This window comes from Sceloporus occidentalis, unplaced genomic scaffold, assembly GCF_023333645.1.
Source record: "Sceloporus occidentalis isolate IW3139 unplaced genomic scaffold, rSceOcc1.0.p SCAF_442, whole genome shotgun sequence".
In the NCBI taxonomy this organism is placed as follows: Eukaryota; Metazoa; Chordata; class Lepidosauria; order Squamata; family Phrynosomatidae; genus Sceloporus; species Sceloporus occidentalis.
The window spans coordinates 221,915-241,160 of record NW_028317422.1 but is presented as its reverse complement, the minus strand read 5'-3'; the positions used below and the strand labels follow the sequence as shown (position 1 = coordinate 241,160).

The window sequence follows — 19,246 nt, the reverse complement described above, 5'->3', positions numbered from 1 at the left end:
ATGAGTTTGCTTTCTTTCATAACTCTTCTTTTCCATGTAGGAATAATGAAAGACTCGTGGAGTTTATTAAGCTAACCTTCTGCCATAGATAATAAATCTTAATAATCATAATAATTCTTCTGTTTTAAAGCTGGATAAATGACGGTCAGAACTGAATTAGTGTCGGTTTTGGAGTGGGCCGCTCTGTAGGGTCTTCACTCATTAAATCCCTAGCAGAACTATTGAGTCGTTACCTCCTGGCTACTGAAATCCATATCTCTCAACAGTCCCAGTTTTTGGCCAGTGCCCCTCACTCTTGGGTAACTGCCCACCAATGCAGCTCCAACATATCATTGAAAGGTGGCTATTCAGGTGAGGCAGGTGGACATCTCTCCTGCTCCGCCCACTTTCATGACCATTCCTTCCCCTGGGGGTGGAGCAATGAACATCTAATGAACATCAATGGAGTTCTTTTCAGTTTGAAATTAAACAATCAATAATAATAATAATAATAATAATAATAATAATAATATGTTTGCCACCAATCACAATTTTGTTCAGGCGCTACAAAGACACAGAAGAGATGTTACTCTACTGTGAACGAGACCAGATGAAGAAACTAAAAATGAAGCGCAGGATCTGAATCCAAGTGATGTTCGTTGAAGTATTCTAAATATTGTCTAATATAAAGTGAATGATATTGCTGGAATCTACTGCCCTTACTATAAAATACATGTTTTAAAATACAAACTGTTACATTTCCAGATTAGCAGACACATGAGATTAAAAGCAATTCATCAAAAACCCTTTTCCAGTAAAAAAAAAAACCTGCAACAGGTGTTTGAAATAATTTAAAGAAGATTATAATTGGTTTATCGGGTAGATTTTAAGCAACATTCGTAGCGTTCGTATTTGGTAGCTGGGCTGTTTTTGTCATAGAATGCGAAGATGATGATGTCATAGAATGCTGTTCACTTTATGACATCACAATGAAGCCTGGATGAGATTGGCTTGCTGCAGCCAAAGGACCTCATTTCTCTTCAGTTGTCCTGTGAGAAGGTAGCGAAGAAATATTTTGACAGATCGTTGTCCATAATGCCTAAAAGGCGGAGAAGAACCGGGAGCCGAGGGAGGCGTCGGAAAAGGCCGCAGAAAAAACCTGAGAGGAGTCAGAGCATAAAAAAGTCTGTCTCCACAGGGAAGCGCTGCAGCCCACCGAAAGATGTTCCAGTTCCACCAGAGACATCTAATCGGGGAGTAGAAGAGGTTGTTGCTCAGACACAACCAGGAGGTCTCTTTCAGACGCTCCTACTGTTTGTTTGGAATATAGCCGGTCACATAAAAGAGGGTTTTAACCAACTAGTTGGACTGGGAAGGGGCAAGAAAAGGCCCATTTCAGTGAGTTGCCAGGAGCCCTGTAAGAAGAAGAGGAGGGTATCTGGGTCCCCAAGGGAGGGAAAGAAGCATGATAGTGCCGAACAGGAAAAGGCAGGTTCCAGAAAGCGAAAACGATCATCTTCGCGTGATGAAACCTGCCCTAGTACTAAGAAAGCACTAGTACCATCTCATGCCAGACTGACAGTACCCGGTCCAACATCTCTTGTCCGGCTTAGTTTCCAATGTGTACTGGGCGAAGGAGGTTACGGAAGGGTAAGAAGATTAGGGTTAGGAGACAGGATTATGTTTCTAGAACATTTACCTGTAATCTTTACTGTGTATTGTAGACGCTGATAATAAATTCTGATCCAAATAACTTTCTAAAACTAATGGACATTCAAAGATCCAACACAGCAGTAGGAGGAATCTTGAAGGATATCTCATAATTGATATAGTTCATTCTAATAATTAAGAAACTGTGTTGATAAAGTGATATGAAATTATTACTTTAATACACAATTTCCAGTCCTTCATGGAAATCCCAACATTAGGATTTGTCTTCACAGATGTTTGATCATGGGAGGGCATTTTCTGTTAAATCTTCCATTATATTTATTCAAGAAAACACCATACATACTAATTTACCTTTGTGCTTCCTTCAGGTCCTGCTGGCCACTGACTCTGTCAGTGAGCAGAAGCTAGCGGTAAAAATGGTGAGCAAACAGAAGATGCTGAAGGCAGGCGTGGAGGTCGTGTTCTTGGAGCGCCGCATTTTAAACATCGCATCAGGCAGCTTGTTTCTCACCCACGCTGTCTCCACTTTCCAGACAGAGGTACCTAGAACATTGTCTTTCTTTAGAATTTTAATATCTGTATTCTCTTAGAACACCCATGAGGAATCTTTTTGCAAATGAATGTAACAATCATGTAAGATTGAAATGATTGAAAAAACAACTAATTATGTTGGGAGTACAGTCATTAGAATGTTCTCTGCCTCATTGTAACATTCTATTCTATTGTCCTTTCTTCTTAAACAGGACCACCTCTGTTATGTCATGGAGTATTTGAGTGGAGGGACCCTATTCGACCTCCTTGAGAAAGGCCGGCTTGACATCAACACCGCAAGGTAAGAATTCAAAACCATAACCAGCTAGATATGGGGAGAAGGGGAAGAGATAACATGGGGGGGGGATTAAAGACAAGAAAAGAGAGGGTAGATTTATCTTGGGGTGAGATTGGGGTATGAGGATAAACAGTGATAGTATAGAAAGAGCTATTATCGTGCTAGAAAAATCTCCGGGTTGGAATTATATTACACAGGGCTCTAGGAAGGACGATGGTTTAAGTTTTATTATTTGGGGTTAACTTCATGTTTATTTTACAGGTTCCTTGCGGCAGAGATTGTCTGCGGCCTGCAGTTCCTGCATAACAATGGCATCATCCATCGGTAATTAATAGTCTTCCTTTACATATATATATATATTGATTGCAGTGTCTTCTTTCTCCAGCTTTCTCGGCTCCATGTCTTTCAGTGCATAAAGTTTAAGTTCTAATTCTTCTTCTTCTTCTTCTCCATACCATCTTTCTCTCATACTTATATTGACTTTTTATCTTGGAAACAATGTGTTTTCTGCTCTTAAAACTAATGCCCAGATACTGTATCCGTAGAAAGCCTTGGAATTGTATTTCAGTATTTGATATGCTGGTTTCATCATTAATGTAAAAATCCCACGGGCTTCTGCGCTATTACGTAACGGGCAAAATAGAAAGGTGTTTCTACAAACGGGCTAACTTAGTCCCATAATGTTACCCGGGAGTCCTTGATCAGTGAAGCTGCGTTTCTTTAACAAACACAACATTATAAGTAACTGTAAATGATTCTCTTCACAGCGACTTGAAACCAGACAACATCCTGCTGGACGGCGCCGGCCATATAAGAATAGCTGATTTTGGGCTGGCGCTGGAGAACATGTTTGGTGACGCCAAAGCCTTTGGATATGCTGGAACTTATGGCTATATTGCACCAGAGGTGAGGATTAGATCTCCACATTTTTGACAATATCTGTTTTATTTCTTTTGTATGGACACTTTAACAATTAAACCGACTTCTACCTTTCTCATTGCAGATGTACAGAGGCCAAAGCTACAACCACTCGGTCGACTGGTGGGCATTTGGGGTCATCCTTTACCAAATGGTCACGGGATCATATCCCTTTTATTTTAATGACGATGACAACACTATGAAGATCTCAGTGTTGCGCCAAACACCCGCGTACCCTGAGTGGCTGAGTAGCGACACAAAAGACATCCTTCAGATGGTGAGTACAAGTAGATAGCATGCGGTCTTTAGTATTAAGAATTTACTTCTTCGCATGGGTTAAATTATGACTCCCTTTAAAGTAGGTAACTTTTAAAATAGATGTAAGAAGATCCCTTGTATTCACACCTCGTATACTCTTAATTTGCCCTTTCTTCATATGGTCCGGTTCATAGGAGAGGAACATTTTACATCCTGACTCCTCTTTTTTTCTCTTTATAGCTCCTGAACAAATTTGGCTCTTTTCGCATGCAAATGGTGGCAAACATCAGATCCCACGCCTTCTTCAGAGGAATCGATTGGGAAGAACTTGAGGCTGGGAGAGTATCCCCACCATTTACACCACAAACAGTAAGTATATAAATACGGTATTCATTAGGGTGCACGGTGTGGGCAGTTGGAACCATGGATATTGCGCTCACCGTTTTACTCTAGGCAGAGATATTAAGTTTTATTAGTAAAGGTATATTTCAGACCTGCCTAATATGAAGCTGATATGAAGCGGATTGTCATAATCGTAGAATGCTTGTTGTCCTCCATTGACTTTTTAAATTCTGCTTTCTTGTAGCCATCTCTGGAGCATTTGGCCAGGAACGTGGACCAGAGCCTGCAGGTGCCATCAAGGGATCCACAAGAGCCGCCACTGACTTTGGAAGAACAACAGGAGTTCCGCGGCTTTTCCTTTGTGAGCCGCTAACCGCTCGCCGTTCTACCTGCACCTGCTGTGCTCTGAGATCCCCACCAAGAGCACGAACATCGGTGCTTCGTACAGTTTCTATACCTGATAATACCGGGAACTTCTGTAAATAGGAGAATGAAAGGATGATTAAGAAATCTGTACATTATACAAATGCATCAGATGCCGTTGAGTGCTTGTTGATCCAAGGAGAAATCTGATTGCCATTTGGAGTCAAGAAGGAATTTTTTCCCCATTGAAAGCACAATTGGAAATTGCTGACATAAGGGGTTTTTTGCCTTCTTTTGGATCAAGTTCATCAAACGGGTGAAACACTTCTTTACCCGTACAAACAAATAAATAACCATCTAGAGAACTTTCTGAAATATTAAGTGATTCAAGTTGAATGCTTATTTCTCGTACCGAATACATTTGAGTTTTGCCTTTGCGCTCCAAGACGCTCGTTACATTTATTATAAAAGAAACTTGTCAGCTCAATCATTATCTGCACATCACAGAGAACATGAAGTCATTTACAGACTGCTAGTTATTGGCTTTTTCTGGCACTTTAAGCAAAGACCTTTTTTCAAGTATTCCATGACAATCACATATATTGCATATATTTCATAGGGTGTATTATAGCCAATCATTACGACTGGCCAAATAGGATGACTGGCCGGCCCTCCGGAAAAGGAAATGACAATATCATGGTTTTAAAAGAAAAATTCTGGTGCAACAGTTTAAAAATATTCTTATACCATGGAAACCAATAAAGTTTTTGTCTCGTTGGTTGCTTTATTTATAATATAAAAAAAAACTAATTAGAACCAATTAATAAAAAGCCATTTGGATAATAATATTTATCTGTATGAAACTGGCGTACTCGAGAAGGCCAACATACAAAGGTTTGTGATTTTGCGTCTCTCAACATCTAGAAACAGAATTTGTTGTCAGATCAGACCCATTTGACCCCGTCTAGTCTGTCCACTTTTGAGATCTTAATCAGTCGTTGGTCTCGTCTTAAATTCAGGAGTCATAATCCTATCGAGTGGCACCAAATAACAAATCCTGCTTTAATGACGTGTCCATGACGTGCGGAAAGCATTCCATTGATTTCACTGATTGGCTGCTTGAAGTAGCCAATCAGTGTCTAGAGTCGTCGCACCGCGGGGGAGTAAGGGAGCCGCAGCTTTTCCATAAGGTTCGTACGCACTCTTCTGCGGGCCGGCTGTCGGGGACATTAAACTGTCTCCCGAAGGACTTGGCCCTGATTGAAGATACCTCTGTTAGTTCTTGAAGATCCGCCGCTCAGCCTGGGGTTATGTTCCTTCCTGTTCACTGATATCTGGAGTACATCAAGGCGGGAATCGCCAACTTATATTTATAGAGTCATTTACATCACTTCATTATATTTTCTGGAATAAAAACAACAAAAAAACATTCCCAATTCTGTGTATTTTTGCCCCAACCCCCCTGTGCTGCTCACCAATCCATAGCATGGTGTAGTGTATACAGAATGTTTTTGCCCCTTCATGTGGGGTATTCCTGTCCTCGGGGGAAGCTGCTGAATGGAAATTTGATTTTTCCCAGCAGTGTTCCTGTAGCCAAATTGCAAAAGCCGTGCAATCGACGCCGTGAATTATTTTTTTGCCCCACGCTTTACAAAACATTACCAGTCATGAGGCTTGAGACCCCGACTGGATACCCCCGCCAGATCCTGTTCTCTTATTCCAAAGCGAAAACTCAGCATACACCGCCGGGAAATGCGATTATAGCGCGTTACCCCAAACGTTAGACAGGACCAACACGGGAGTAAAAGCAGGACCAGGGAGTATAGCCCAATTCACCCAGTCAGAGCAGCATATGTGTCACTAACGGTGGTTCAGGCTGTGGATCCACGCTGCAGTAAAAGGAAAGGCGCCCCCAAGCGGTGATGACGAGCAGTACAGGAATAACCAGATGGTACTAGGAGCTGGCAATCGGATAGTCGGGGTCACAAGCAGAGGTCAGGACAGGCGGCAAACAAAGGATAGCCGGGGTCACGAGCAGAGGTCGGGGCAGGCAGCAGACAACGGATAGTCGGGGTCACGAGCAGAGGTCAGGGCAGGCAGCAAACAACGGATGGTCAGGTTCAAGCAAAGTTCAGGCAACGAAAAGGCGAATAAGATTCTGGAACGCTAGTGAAGGCAATAAAGGCACTATCACAGGCAAGGGGTACATGCAGACTGAAGGTTTAAATAGTCCTGTAGCTCAGGATCCTCCTACCCCCTAAATTAGGGGGAGGAGGAAAAGAGATAAGTACCCCTTTAAGACGCGGCATAAATATTCATGAGATAGCCGTTCGCGCATGCGCGAACTGCTCTCATGCTACTGAGACGCGCGTCCCGTCTAACCTTAGATCACCACACGGGGGCGCGCGTCTAACGGAAGGACGGACCGCAACGCGTCTTCCCGCGAACAGAACGAGCAGGGGGCTGAACGCGCGGGCTGCGTCTCGGCTCCCCTGCTCGCGGCAACGCTGGAACCGCCGGCAAGGTAACAGTACCCCCCTGTCTACAAGCGCCATCCTGGCGATTAGGAGCCGGTTTCTGGGGGAATTTCCTATGAAAGGCACGAATCTTGGCTGGAGCATGGACATCAGAGGACGGGACCCAGGAACTCTCCTCAGGACCGTATCCCTTCCATCTAATAAAGTATTGCAGTCTCCCCTGTTTCTTTCTAGAATCTAAGATGGTTTGTACTTCATATTCTTCGTCACCTTGGACTATTACCGGATCAGGAGTACGAACCGTGGGGGAAAATTGATTTCTAATTACCGGTTTTAATAAAGAAATATGAAACGCATTATTAATGCGCAGTGTTTTAGGCAGAACCAGAGAATAAGTAACTTGATTAATTTTTGTTTTAATTTTATATGGACCAATATACTTAGGTCCTAAAGTTCGGGCGGCTTGCTGGAGGTGAAGATATTTCGTGGAAAGCCACACATAGTCTCCTGGGTTGAGCACCGGCCCTTTGGATCGAGACTTATCAGCGGTCTTCTTCTGCAAAATCTTAGTCTGCTTCAACTGTTCCGAAATAAGTGCCCAATGGTCACGTAAAACTTGAAATTGAGCTTCAGCTGCAGGTACCCCCGTAGAACTGGTTTCTTCAGGCCAGAGTGCCGGTTCATAACCGTGAACCGCCTTGAATGGGGACATCTGTAGTGCTTCATGATAAGAGCAGTTGTAGGACCATTCCGCAAGATGCAAAAGTGTCGACCAATCGGACTGATCCTCCGAGACATACATTCTAAGATATTGCTTAAGTACTTGATTAGTTCTCTCAGCTTGCCCATTAGATTGAGGATGATGGGATGATGAAAAATGCAACTCGATTCCCATCAGTTTACACATCGCTCTCCGGAATTTCGAGATGAATTGTGACCCTCTGTCCGAAATGATGATTTGCGGAACTCCATGTAGTCTTATGATCTCTCTCATGAAGGTGTCCGCTAATGTACTGGCAGATGGAAGTTTAGCTAGAGCGATAAAATGTGTTTGCTTGCTGAATAAATCAACCACTACTAAAATAGTCGTATGGCCTTGAGAAGGAGGCAGGTCCGTGACAAAATCCATGGCTATGTGTTGCCATGGCCGATCTGGAACAGGCAACGGACATAATAACCCTGCCGGTCTGGTATGAGGGGTTTTATTATGACCGCAAATAGTACATGCTTGCACAAATTCAGATATGTCACGTATCATAGTAGGCCACCAGAAAGTCTTCTGCAAAAGAAATTTAACGTTCCGAGTTCCCCGGTGACCCGCTACCGGAGAGGCATGACCCCAGGACAAAATGGCTTTACGGAAACGGGGTTGCACATAAAGTCTCCCAGGCGGAGGAATTTGTCCTCTGGGACGGGGTGTCTGTGATTTAGAGATGTGCCACATGAGAGTGCTGTGTATCGTGGCAATTATTTTCGTAGGAGGGATTATAGGTTCGACCGACGTTTCCACATTAGGCGCCTCGTGTCTTCTGGACAGCGCATCAGCCTTTGTATTTTTTTAACCCGGCCGAAAGGAAATGGTAAAATTAAACCGTGTGAAGAATAATGCCCATCGAGCCTGACGTGGATTGAGTCTCTTGGCCTTTTCTATGTACACCAAGTTCTTATGGTCTGTAAGAATGGTAATGGGAATTTCAGTCCCCTCAAGCAGATGTCGCCATTCTTCTAACGCTAATTTAATAGCCAGCAACTCCCGGTTCCCTATGTCATAATTTTGTTCCGCTGAAGAGAAAGCCTTCGAAAAATAGGAACAGGGATGTAGACGATTCGAAATTTGGTCTCTCTGAGATAGAATGGCCCCAGCCCCGGTCTCAGACGCATCAACTTCCAGGGTAAACGGTAAGTCTGGATTGGGACGTTGTAGGATAGGGGCAGTTGTAAAGGCCAACTTCAATCTTCCAAAAGCATTTCGAGCTTCAGGGGTCCAAGACTTTGGATTCGACCCCTTCCGAGTGAGTGCAATTATGGGAGAGATGATCTGGGAAAAATTGCGAATAAAGCGACGATAATAATTGGCGAACCCTACGAATCGTTGAATGCCTTTAATGTCAGAAGGTTCTTCCCAATCTTGGATGGCCGTTATCTTGCCTGGATCCATCTCCAGCTGCCCAGCAGAAATAATATATCCTAGAAACTTCACCTTGTCGCACTCAAACTCGCACTTCTCGACTTTGGCAAATAGGGAATGTTCTCTTAATCTTTGTAGCACCTGGTTAACATGTTGCCGATGCTCTTCCAAATCTTTAGAATAAATGAGAATGTCATCGAGGTAGACCATAACATGTGATAACAACATATCACGGAAGATATCGTTCACGAAGCTCTGGAACACGGCTGGGGCATTGCATAGCCCGAAAGGCATCACAAGATATTCATAATGTCCATATCTCGTATTGAACGCGGTCTTCCATTCGTCCCCCTCTTGGATTCTAATCAGATTGTAGGCCCCTCGCAGATCTAGTTTCGTGAAGATAGTAGCGTCTTTCAGCTGATCATAAAGTTCTGTAATGAGGGGAAGCGGATACTTGTTTTTTATGGTAATTTTATTTAAACCCCCTGTAATCAATGCAGGGGCGCAAGGATCCATCTTTCTTGGAAATAAAAAAGAAGCCTGCTCCTGCTGGTGATGCGGAAGGTCTGATGAACCCTTTCTGTAAACTTTCTTCTATGTACTGGGCCAAGGCTTGATTCTCCGGATGGGATAATGGATATGTATGTCCCTTAGGTGGATTGGTGCCAGGCAACAATTGTATCTTACAGTCATACGCCCGATGAGGAGGTAAGGTTTCAGCTTTTCTCTTTGAAAAAACATCTAAATACTCCCAATACTGAGGGGGTACAAGATGGCGTGGATCCTGAGCAGGTACTTCGAGCATAAGATTTAATTTAGTAGGAGTGCTGCAACAGTTCTTTAAACATTCTTTACTCCATGCCAGAATCTGTCCTTCTCTCCAGTCGATGCTGGGATTATGTTGTTGTAACCACGACATTCCCAGGATGATGGGAATATGAGGACTGGATAACACATCAAACCGTATTTCTTCAGAGTGGAGTATCCCAATGATGGCACCAATGGTCTCGGTTTGGAGGGACACAATCCCGGTTCCTAGAGGAGAGCCATCTAATGCCGTAATAGAGGTTTTCTGAGTCCTGGGCAGTAAGGGTATACTGTGTTCCAGGGCCCAACCCTTGTCTATAAAATTTCCAGCCGCACCCGAATCAATGAAAGCTTGGGTGGCCACTTGGTGGCCTGTCCACTGCAGCTTGATGGGAACTAAAAGTCTTGGTGACTGAGGAGGTGAAGCAACAGTAGCACTTAGTGAAGCACCTCCGGCCTCCACTAAGTTCTGGCGTTTCCCGATTTCCTAGGGCAGGCAAAAATCAAATGTCCTTTTTGTCAACAATATAAACACAGTCCCAAAGATCTGCGGCATTGTTTCTCTTCCACGGATAAATGAAGCACAGGACGGATCTCCATAGGCTCTGCCACAGCAGCTGCAGATTCAGTAGGTGCAGGTGCAGGAGTAGGGTGTCTGATCCAAGGCCTAACTTGACGTGGCCTACGATCACGTTCTCGGTCACGTTCAAATTTTCTCTCCTGACCTCTGGCCTCCAACCGTAGACATAATGTGATCAGATTCTCCAGATCATGGGGAATTTCACGATAGGTGAGTGCATCCTTTATGGATTCGTTCAAACCCCTGCGAAAGGCAGCTTTCAGGGAGCTGACATTCCAGTCTGTCTCATACGCCAAAGTACGAAATTCAACGGCGTACTGGGCCACAGTTCTCCTGCCCTGTTGCAGTTCCATAAGATTGGATTCAGCGGCTTCACGTCTCCCAGGAGCATCAAACACAGCACGAAATGATGCGATAAAGGCGTCTGCGTCTTCCAAAATGGGTGAGCTCTGTTCAAGTAAAGGTGATACCCACGCCAATGTTTCTCCTTTTAGTAAGTTTATAATAAAAGTCACTCTGTTGCAATGAGAGGAGAAAGTATGAGGATGTGCCCGGAAATGTAGGGCGCACTGATTGAGGAACCCACGACACTCTTGAGGATCACCCGAAAATTTGTCAGGTAATGGCATCTTGGGAGCTGGAACAGCAGTACTTGGCCCCGGAACAGGAGGAGCAGAATCAGATGATGCCCCCTGCGAGATGGACGGAGACAAGTTTGTGGCCATAGATCTTAGTAAGTCTGCAACATCGTCTAACTTCCGTTCCAAGGATTGGAGTTGAGAAGCGTGAGCAGCTAGAACTTGATCCTGTCTGTCTTGTCGGTTGGACATCCTTGCCAAGTCTGCGGGATCCATATGAAGGGCCTGTGATACTGTCACTAACGGTGGTTCAGGCTGTGGATCCACGCTGCAGTACAAGGAAAGGCGCCCCCAAGCGGTGATGACGAGCAGTACAGGAATAACCAGATGGTACTAGGAGCTGGCAATCGGATAGTCGGGGTCACAAGCAGAGGTCAGGACAGGCGGCAAACAAAGGATAGCCGGGGTCACGAGCAGAGGTCGGGGCAGGCAGCAGACAACGGATAGTCGGGGTCACGAGCAGAGGTCAGGGCAGGCAGCAAACAACGGATGGTCAGGTTCAAGCAAAGTTCAGGCAACGAAAAGGCAAATAAGATTCTGGGACGCTAGTGAAGGCAATAAAGGCACTATCACAGGCAAGGGGTACATGCAGACTGAAGGTTTAAATAGTCCTCTAGCTCAGGATCCTCCTACCCCCTAAATTAGGGGGAGGAGGAAAAGAGATAAGTACCCCTTTAAGACGCGGCATAAATATTCATGCTGCTGAGACGCGCGTCCGGTCTAACCTTAGATCACCACACGGGGGCGCGCGTCTAACGGCCGGACGGACCACAACGCGTCTTCCCGCGAACAGAACGAGCAGGGGGCTGAACGCGCGGGCTGCGTCTCGGCTCCCCTGCTCGCGGCAACGCTGGAACCGCCGGCAAGGTAACAATATGCCCCGCCATGTACCCTTGCATGGTTCTCAACTGTAAACAATAAAGACTACGAGACAAGGGGCTAATATTGATATATATTGGCAGGAGGGGCTAATATTGACATATATATATATATATATATATATTGGCAGCAGGGGCTAATATTTATATATATATATATATATATATATATTGGCAGCAGGGGCTAATATTTATATATATTGGCAGCAGGGCTAATATTTATATATATATCGGCAGCAGGGTCTAATATATATAAATATATATATATATCAGCAGTTCAGCGATTATTTTAAAATCATAATTCCATCAATGCCTTTACTTCAAAGAGAAAAGCACATATCATGCAGTTAAAAATGCATGTCTATTGTATATATATATATATATATATATATATATATATATACACACACACATACAAACACACACCGTATTTGCTCGATAAGGTGACCTTGATTATAAGAAGTCCCCCCAGAATCTGAATATTAATTTAGGAAAAAAGAAAAAGCCAGAAAATAAGACGACCCTATAGGAAAAAAGTTTTACCAGTAAATATTAATTCATGTAAAGTATTTTTTCATATTTAATAAAAGCTATGATTGAAATATGTTTTTTGTTTTTATTTCCTTTTATTTGGCAACCTGCCCCTCGAGTTATGCACATCTGCCCCCAGGCTTGTCACTCTGCCTCCCTGATATGCCTTATACCCTCCTATATGCCATTCTGCCTCCCTGATATGCCTTTAACCCCCTATATGCCACTCTCCCTCCTGAAATGCCTTTTAAAACCTATATATGAAAGTTGGAGATGCCAATGATCCTACCCCATGTGTGTTTCAAACCCCTCATTGTATTAGCCTCTACCTTTTCTGCTGGGAAGCTTTTCCAGGTATCTGCCACCATCTCTGTAAAATAAAGATCTATCTATAATGATCACTGTTGTAACATATCATTAAAGAATGACATTTTGTCTTCTTAAATGAGTTTGCTTTCTTTCATAACTCTTCTTTTCCATGTAGGAATAATGAAAGACTCGTGGAGTTTATTAAGCTAACCTTCTGCCATAGATAATAAATCTTAATAATCATAATAATTCTTCTGTTTTAAAGCTGGATAAATGACGGTCAGAACTGAATTAGTGTCGGTTTTGGAGTGGGCCGCTCTGTAGGGTCTTCACTCATTAAATCCCTAGCAGAACTATTGAGTCGTTACCTCCTGGCTACTGAAATCCATATCTCTCAACAGTCCCAGTTTTTGGCCAGTGCCCCTCTCTCTTGGGTAACTGCCCACCAATGCAGCTCCAACATATCATTGAAAGGTGGCTATTCAGGTGAGGCAGGTGGACATCTCTCCTGCTCCGCCCACTTTCATGACCATTCCTTCCCCTGGGGGTGGAGCAATGAACATCTAATGAACATCAATGGAGTTCTTTTCAGTTTGAAATTAAACAATCAATAATAATAATAATAATAATAATATGTTTGCCACCAATCACAATTTTGTTCAGGCGCTACAAAGACACAGAAGAGATGTTACTCTACTGTGAACGAGACCAGATGAAGAAACTAAAAATGAAGCGCAGGATCTGAATCCAAGTGATGTTCGTTGAAGTATTCTAAATATTGTCTAATATAAAGTGAATGATATTGCTGGAATCTACTGCCCTTACTATAAAATACATGTTTTAAAATACAAACTGTTACATTTCCAGATTAGCAGACACATGAGATTAAAAGCAATTCATCAAAAACCCTTTTCCAGTAAAAAAAAAAACCTGCAACAGGTGTTTGAAATAATTTAAAGAAGATTATAATTGGTTAATCGGGTAGATTTTAAGCAACATTCGTAGCGTTCGTATTTGGTAGCTGGGCTGTTTTTGTCATAGAATGCGAAGATGATGATGTCATAGAATGCTGTTCACTTTATGACATCACAATGAAGCCTGGATGAGATTGGCTTGCTGCAGCCAAAGGACCTCATTTCTCTTCAGTTGTCCTGTGAGAAGGTAGCGAAGAAATATTTTGACAGATCGTTGTCCATAATGCCTAAAAGGCGGAGAAGAACCGGGAGCCGAGGGAGGCGTCGGAAAAGGCCGCAGAAAAAACCTGAGAGGAGTCAGAGCATAAAAAAGTCTGTCTCCACAGGGAAGCGCTGCAGCCCACCGAAAGATGTTCCAGTTCCACCAGAGACATCTAATCGGGGAGTAGGAGAGGTTGTTGCTCAGACACAACCAGGAGGTCTCTTTCAGACGCTCCTACTGTTTGTTTGGAATATAGCCGGTCACATAAAAGAGGGTTTTAACCAACTAGTTGGACTGGGAAGGGGCAAGAAAAGGCCCATTCCAGTGAGTTGCCAGGAGCCCTGTAAGAAGAAGAGGAGGGTATCTGGGTCCCCAAGGGAGGGAAAGAAGCATGATAGTGCCGAACAGGAAAAGGCAGGTTCCAGAAAGCGAAAACGATCATCTTCGCGTGATGAAACCTGCCCTAGTACTAAGAAAGCACTAGTACCATCTCATGCCAGACTGACAGTACCCGGTCCAACATCTCTTGTCCGGCTTAGTTTCCAATGTGTACTGGGCGAAGGAGGTTACGGAAGGGTAAGAAGATTAGGGTTAGGAGACAGGATTATGTTTCTAGAACATTTACCTGTAATCTTTACTGTGTATTGTAGACGCTGATAATAAATTCTGATCCAAATAACTTTCTAAAACTAATGGACATTCAAAGATCCAACACAGCAGTAGGAGGAATCTTGAAGGATATCTCATAATTGATATAGTTCATTCTAATAATTAAGAAACTGTGTTGATAAAGTGATATGAAATTATTACTTTAATACACAATTTCCAGTCCTTCATGGAAATCCCAACATTAGGAGGCAACCATTTGTCTTCACAGATGTTTGATCATGGGAGGGCATTTTCTGTTAAATCTTCCATTATATTAAATCAAGAAAACACCATACATACTAATTTACCTTTGTGCTTCCTTCAGGTCCTGCTGGCCACTGACTCTGTCAGTGAGCAGAAGCTAGCGGTAAAAATGGTGAGCAAACAGAAGATGCTGAAGGCAGGCGTGGAGGTCGTGTTCTTGGAGCGCCGCATTTTAAACATCGCATCAGGCAGCTTGTTTCTCACCCACGCTGTCTCCACTTTCCAGACAGAGGTACCTAGAACATTGTCTTTCTTTAGAATTTTAATATCTGTATTCTCTTAGAACACCCATGAGGAATCTTTTTGCAAATGAATGTAACAATCATGTAAGATTGAAATGATTGAAAAACTAATTATGTTGGGAGTACAGTCATTAGAATGTTCTCTGCCTCATTGTAACATTCTATTCTATTGTCCTTTCTTCTTAAACAGGACCACCTCTGTTATGTCATGGAGTATTTGAGTGGAGGGACCCTATTCGACCTCCTTGAGAAAGGCCGGCTTGACATCAACACCGCAAGGTAAGAATTCAAAACCATAACCAGCTAGATATGGGGAGAAGGGGAAGAGATAACATGGGGGGGATTAAAGACAAGAAAAGAGAGGGTAGATTTATCTTGGGGTGAGATTGGGGTATGAGGATAAACAGTGATAGTATAGAAAGAGCTATTATCGTGCTAGAAAAATCTCCGGGTTGGAATTATATTACACAGGGCTCTAGGAAGGACGATGGTTTAAGTTTTATTATTTGGGGTTAACTTCATGTTTATTTTACAGGTTCCTTGCGGCAGAGATTGTCTGCGGCCTGCAGTTCCTGCATAACAATGGCATCATCCATCGGTAATTAATAGTCTTCCTTTACATATATATATATATTTATTGCAGTGTCTTCTTTCTCCAGCTTTCTCGGCTCCATGTCTTTCAGTGCATAAAGTTTAAGTTCTAATTCTTCTTCTTCTTCTTCTCCATACCATCTTTCTCTCATACTTATATTGACTTTTTATCTTGGAAACAATGTGTTTTCTGCTCTTAAAACTAATGCCCAGATACTGTATCCTTAGAAAGCCTTGGAATTGTATTTCAGTATTTGATATGCTGGTTTCATCATTAATGTAAAAATCCCACGGGCTTCTGCGCTATTACGTAACGGGCAAAATAGAAAGGTGTTTCTACAAACGGGCTAACTTAGTCCCATAATGTTACCCGGGAGTCCTTGATCAGTGAAGCTGCGTTTCTTTAACAAACACAACATTATAAGTAACTGTAAATGATTCTCTTCACAGCGACTTGAAACCAGACAACATCCTGCTGGACGGCGCCGGCCATATAAGAATAGCTGATTTTGGGCTGGCGCTGGAGAACATGTTTGGTGACGCCAAAGCCTTTGGATATGCTGGAACTTATGGCTATATTGCACCAGAGGTGAGGATTAGATCTCCACATTTTTGACAATATCTGTTTTATTTCTTTTGTATGGACACTTTAACAATTAAACCGACTTCTACCTTTCTCATTGCAGATGTACAGAGGCCAAAGCTACAACCACTCGGTCGACTGGTGGGCATTTGGGGTCATCCTTTACCAAATGGTCACGGGATCATATCCCTTTTATTTTAATGACGATGACAACACTATGAAGATCTCAGTGTTGCGCCAAACACCCGCGTACCCTGAGTGGCTGAGTAGCGACACAAAAGACATCCTTCAGATGGTGAGTACAAGTAGATAGCATGCGGTCTTTAGTATTAAGAATTTACTTCTTCGCATGGGTTAAATTATGACTCCCTTTAAAGTAGGTAACTTTTAAAATAGATGTAAGAAGATCCCTTGTACTCACACCTAGTATACTCTTAATTTGCCCTTTCTTCATATGGTCCGGTTCATAGGAGAGGAACATTTTACATCCTGACTCCTCTTTTTTTCTCTTTATAGCTCCTGAACAAATTTGGCTCTTTTCGCATGCAAATGGTGGCAAACATCAGATCCCACGCCTTCTTCAGAGGAATCGATTGGGAAGAACTTGAGGCTGGGAGAGTATCCCCACCATTTACACCACAAACAGTAAGTATATAAATACGGTATTCATTAGGGTGCACGGTGTGGGCAGTTGGAACCATGGATATTGCGCTCACCGTTTTACTCTAGGCAGAGATATTAAGTTTTATTAGTAAAGGTATATTTCAGACCTGCCTAATATGAAGCTGATATGAAGCGGATTGTCATAATCGTAGAATGCTTGTTGTCCTCCATTGACTTTTTAAATTCTGCTTTCTTGTAGCCATCTCTGGAGCATTTGGCCAGGAACGTGGACCAGAGCCTGCAGGTGCCATCAAGGGATCCACAAGAGCCGCCACTGACTTTGGAAGAACAACAGGAGTTCTGCGGCTTTTCCTTTGTGAGCCGCTAACCGCTCGCCGTTCTACCTGCACCTGCTGTGCTCTGAGATCCCCACCAAGAGCACGAACATCGGTGCTTCGTACAGTTTCTATACCTGATAATACCGGGAACTTCTGTAAATAGGAGAATGAAAGGATGATTAAGAAATCTGTACATTATACAAATGCATCAGATGCCGTTGAGTGCTTGTTGATCCAAGGAGAAATCTGATTGCCATTTGGAGTCAAGAAGGAATTTTTTCCCCATTGAAAGCACAATTGGAAATTGCTGACATAAGGGGTTTTTTGCCTTCTTTTGGATCAAGTTCATCAAACGGGTGAAACACTTCTTTACCCGTACAAACAAATAAATAACCATCTAGAGAACTTTCTGAAATATTAAGTGATTCAAGTTGAATGCTTATTTCTCGTACCGAATACATTTGAGTTTTGCCTTTGCGCTCCAAGACGCTCGTTACATTTATTATAAAAGAAACTTGTCAGCTCAATCATTATCTGCACATCACATAGAACATGAAGTCATTTACAGACTGCTAGTTATTGGGGGGTCATTTCAAGATATTTAAACCTTACATTAACCGTTTGGCTTTTTCTGGCACTTTAAGCAAAGACCTTTTTTCAAGTATTCCATGACAATCACATATATTGCATATATTTCATAGGGTGTATTATAGCCAATCATTACGACTGGCCAAATAGGATGACTTGCCGGCCCTCCGGAAAAGGAAATGACAATATCATGGTTTTAAAAGAAAAATTCTGGTGCAACAGTTTAAAAATATTCTTATACCATGGAAACCAATAAAGTTTTTGTCTCGTTGGTTGCTTTATTTATAATATCAAAAAAAACTAATTAGAACCAATTAATAAAAAGCCATTTGGATAATAATATTTATCTGTATGAAACTGGCGTACTCGAGAAGGCCAACATACAAAGGTTTGTGATTTTGCGTCTCTCAACATCTAGAAACAGAATTTGTTGTCAGATCAGACCCATTTGACCCCGTCTAGTCTGTCCACTTTTGAGATCTTAATCAGTCGTTGGTCTCGTCTTAAATTCAGGAGCCATAATCCTATCGAGTGGCACCAAATAACAAATCCTGCTTTAATGACGTATCCATGACGTGCGGAAAGCATTCCATTGATTTCACTGATTGGCTGCTTGAAGTAGCCAATCAGTGTCTAGAGTCGTCGCACCGCGGGGGAGTAAGGGAGCCGCAGCTTTTCCATAAGGTTCGTACGCACTCTTCTGCGGGCCGGCTGTCGGGGACATTAAACTGTCTCCCGAAGGACTTGGCACTGATTGAAGATACCTCTGTTAGTTCTTGAAGATCCGCCGCTCAGCCTGGGGTTATGTTCCTTCCTGTTCACTGATATCTGGAGTACATCAAGGCGGGAATCGCCAACTTATATTTATAGAGTCATTTACATCACTTCATTATATTTTCTGGAATAAAAACAACAAAAAAACATTCCCAATTCTGTGTATTTTTGCCCCAACCCCCCTGTGCTGCTCACCAATCCATAGCATGGTGTAGTGTATACAGAATGTTTTTGCCCCTTCATGTGGGGTATTCCTGTCCTCGGGGGAAGCTGCTGAATGGAAATTTGATTTTTCCCAGCAGTGTTCCTGTAGCCAAATTGCAAAAGCCGTGCAATCGACGCCGTGAATTATTTTTTTGCCCCACGCTTTACAAAACATTACCAGTCATGAGGCTTGAGACCCCGACTGGATACCCCCGCCAGATCCTGTTCTCTTATTCCAAAGCGAAAACTCAGCATACACCGCCGGGAAATGCGATTATAGCGCGTTACCCCAAACGTTAGACAGGACCAACACGGGAGTAAAAGCAGGACCAGGGAGTATAGCCCAATTCACCCAGTCAGAGCAGCATATGTGTCACTAACGGTGGTTCAGGCTGTGGATCCACGCTGCAGTAAAAGGAAAGGCGCCCCCAAGCGGTGATGACGAGCAGTACAGGAATAACCAGATGGTACTAGGAGCTGGCAATCGGATAGTCGGGGTCACAAGCAGAGGTCAGGACAGGCGG

The 19,246-nt window shown here is 43.0% G+C and overlaps 2 protein-coding genes across 2 annotated transcripts; both read left to right on the top strand.

Annotated features, from left to right (window-relative positions):
• Nucleotides 1-138: 138 nt before the first annotated feature.
• On the top strand, nt 139-4,370 carry LOC149271951 (protein kinase C delta type-like). Its single transcript, XM_089506959.1, has 8 exons — nt 139-144; nt 2,019-2,189; nt 2,394-2,482; nt 2,741-2,803; nt 3,247-3,385; nt 3,483-3,674; nt 3,896-4,024; nt 4,242-4,370. The coding sequence occupies exons 1-8, from the start codon at nt 139-141 to the stop codon at nt 4,368-4,370; spliced, it is 918 nt and encodes a 305-aa protein (XP_089363085.1).
• A 9,538-nt stretch (nt 4,371-13,908) lies between these two features.
• On the top strand, nt 13,909-17,206 carry LOC149271950 (protein kinase C delta type-like). Its single transcript, XM_089506958.1, has 8 exons — nt 13,909-14,070; nt 14,861-15,031; nt 15,232-15,320; nt 15,577-15,639; nt 16,083-16,221; nt 16,319-16,510; nt 16,732-16,860; nt 17,078-17,206. Exons 1-8 carry the CDS (start codon nt 13,909-13,911, stop codon nt 17,204-17,206), a joined length of 1,074 nt encoding a protein of 357 aa, XP_089363084.1.
• The last annotated feature ends 2,040 nt before the right edge of the window (nt 17,207-19,246 follow it).

Bases quoted from the DNA above. Each gene is read 5' to 3' on its own strand.
- LOC149271951 (XM_089506959.1), top strand. The intron at 2,804-3,246 runs GTAATTAATAGT...TTCTCTTCACAG, and splicing joins AACAATGGCATCATCCATCG to CGACTTGAAACCAGACAACA. The intron at 4,025-4,241 runs GTAAGTATATAA...GCTTTCTTGTAG, and splicing joins CACCATTTACACCACAAACA to CCATCTCTGGAGCATTTGGC.
- LOC149271950 (XM_089506958.1), top strand. From the start codon at position 13,909: ATGCCTAAAAGGCGGAGAAGAACCGGGAGCCGAGGGAGGCGTCGGAAA. The intron at 15,032-15,231 runs GTACCTAGAACA...CTTCTTAAACAG, and splicing joins TCTCCACTTTCCAGACAGAG to GACCACCTCTGTTATGTCAT. The intron at 16,861-17,077 runs GTAAGTATATAA...GCTTTCTTGTAG, and splicing joins CACCATTTACACCACAAACA to CCATCTCTGGAGCATTTGGC.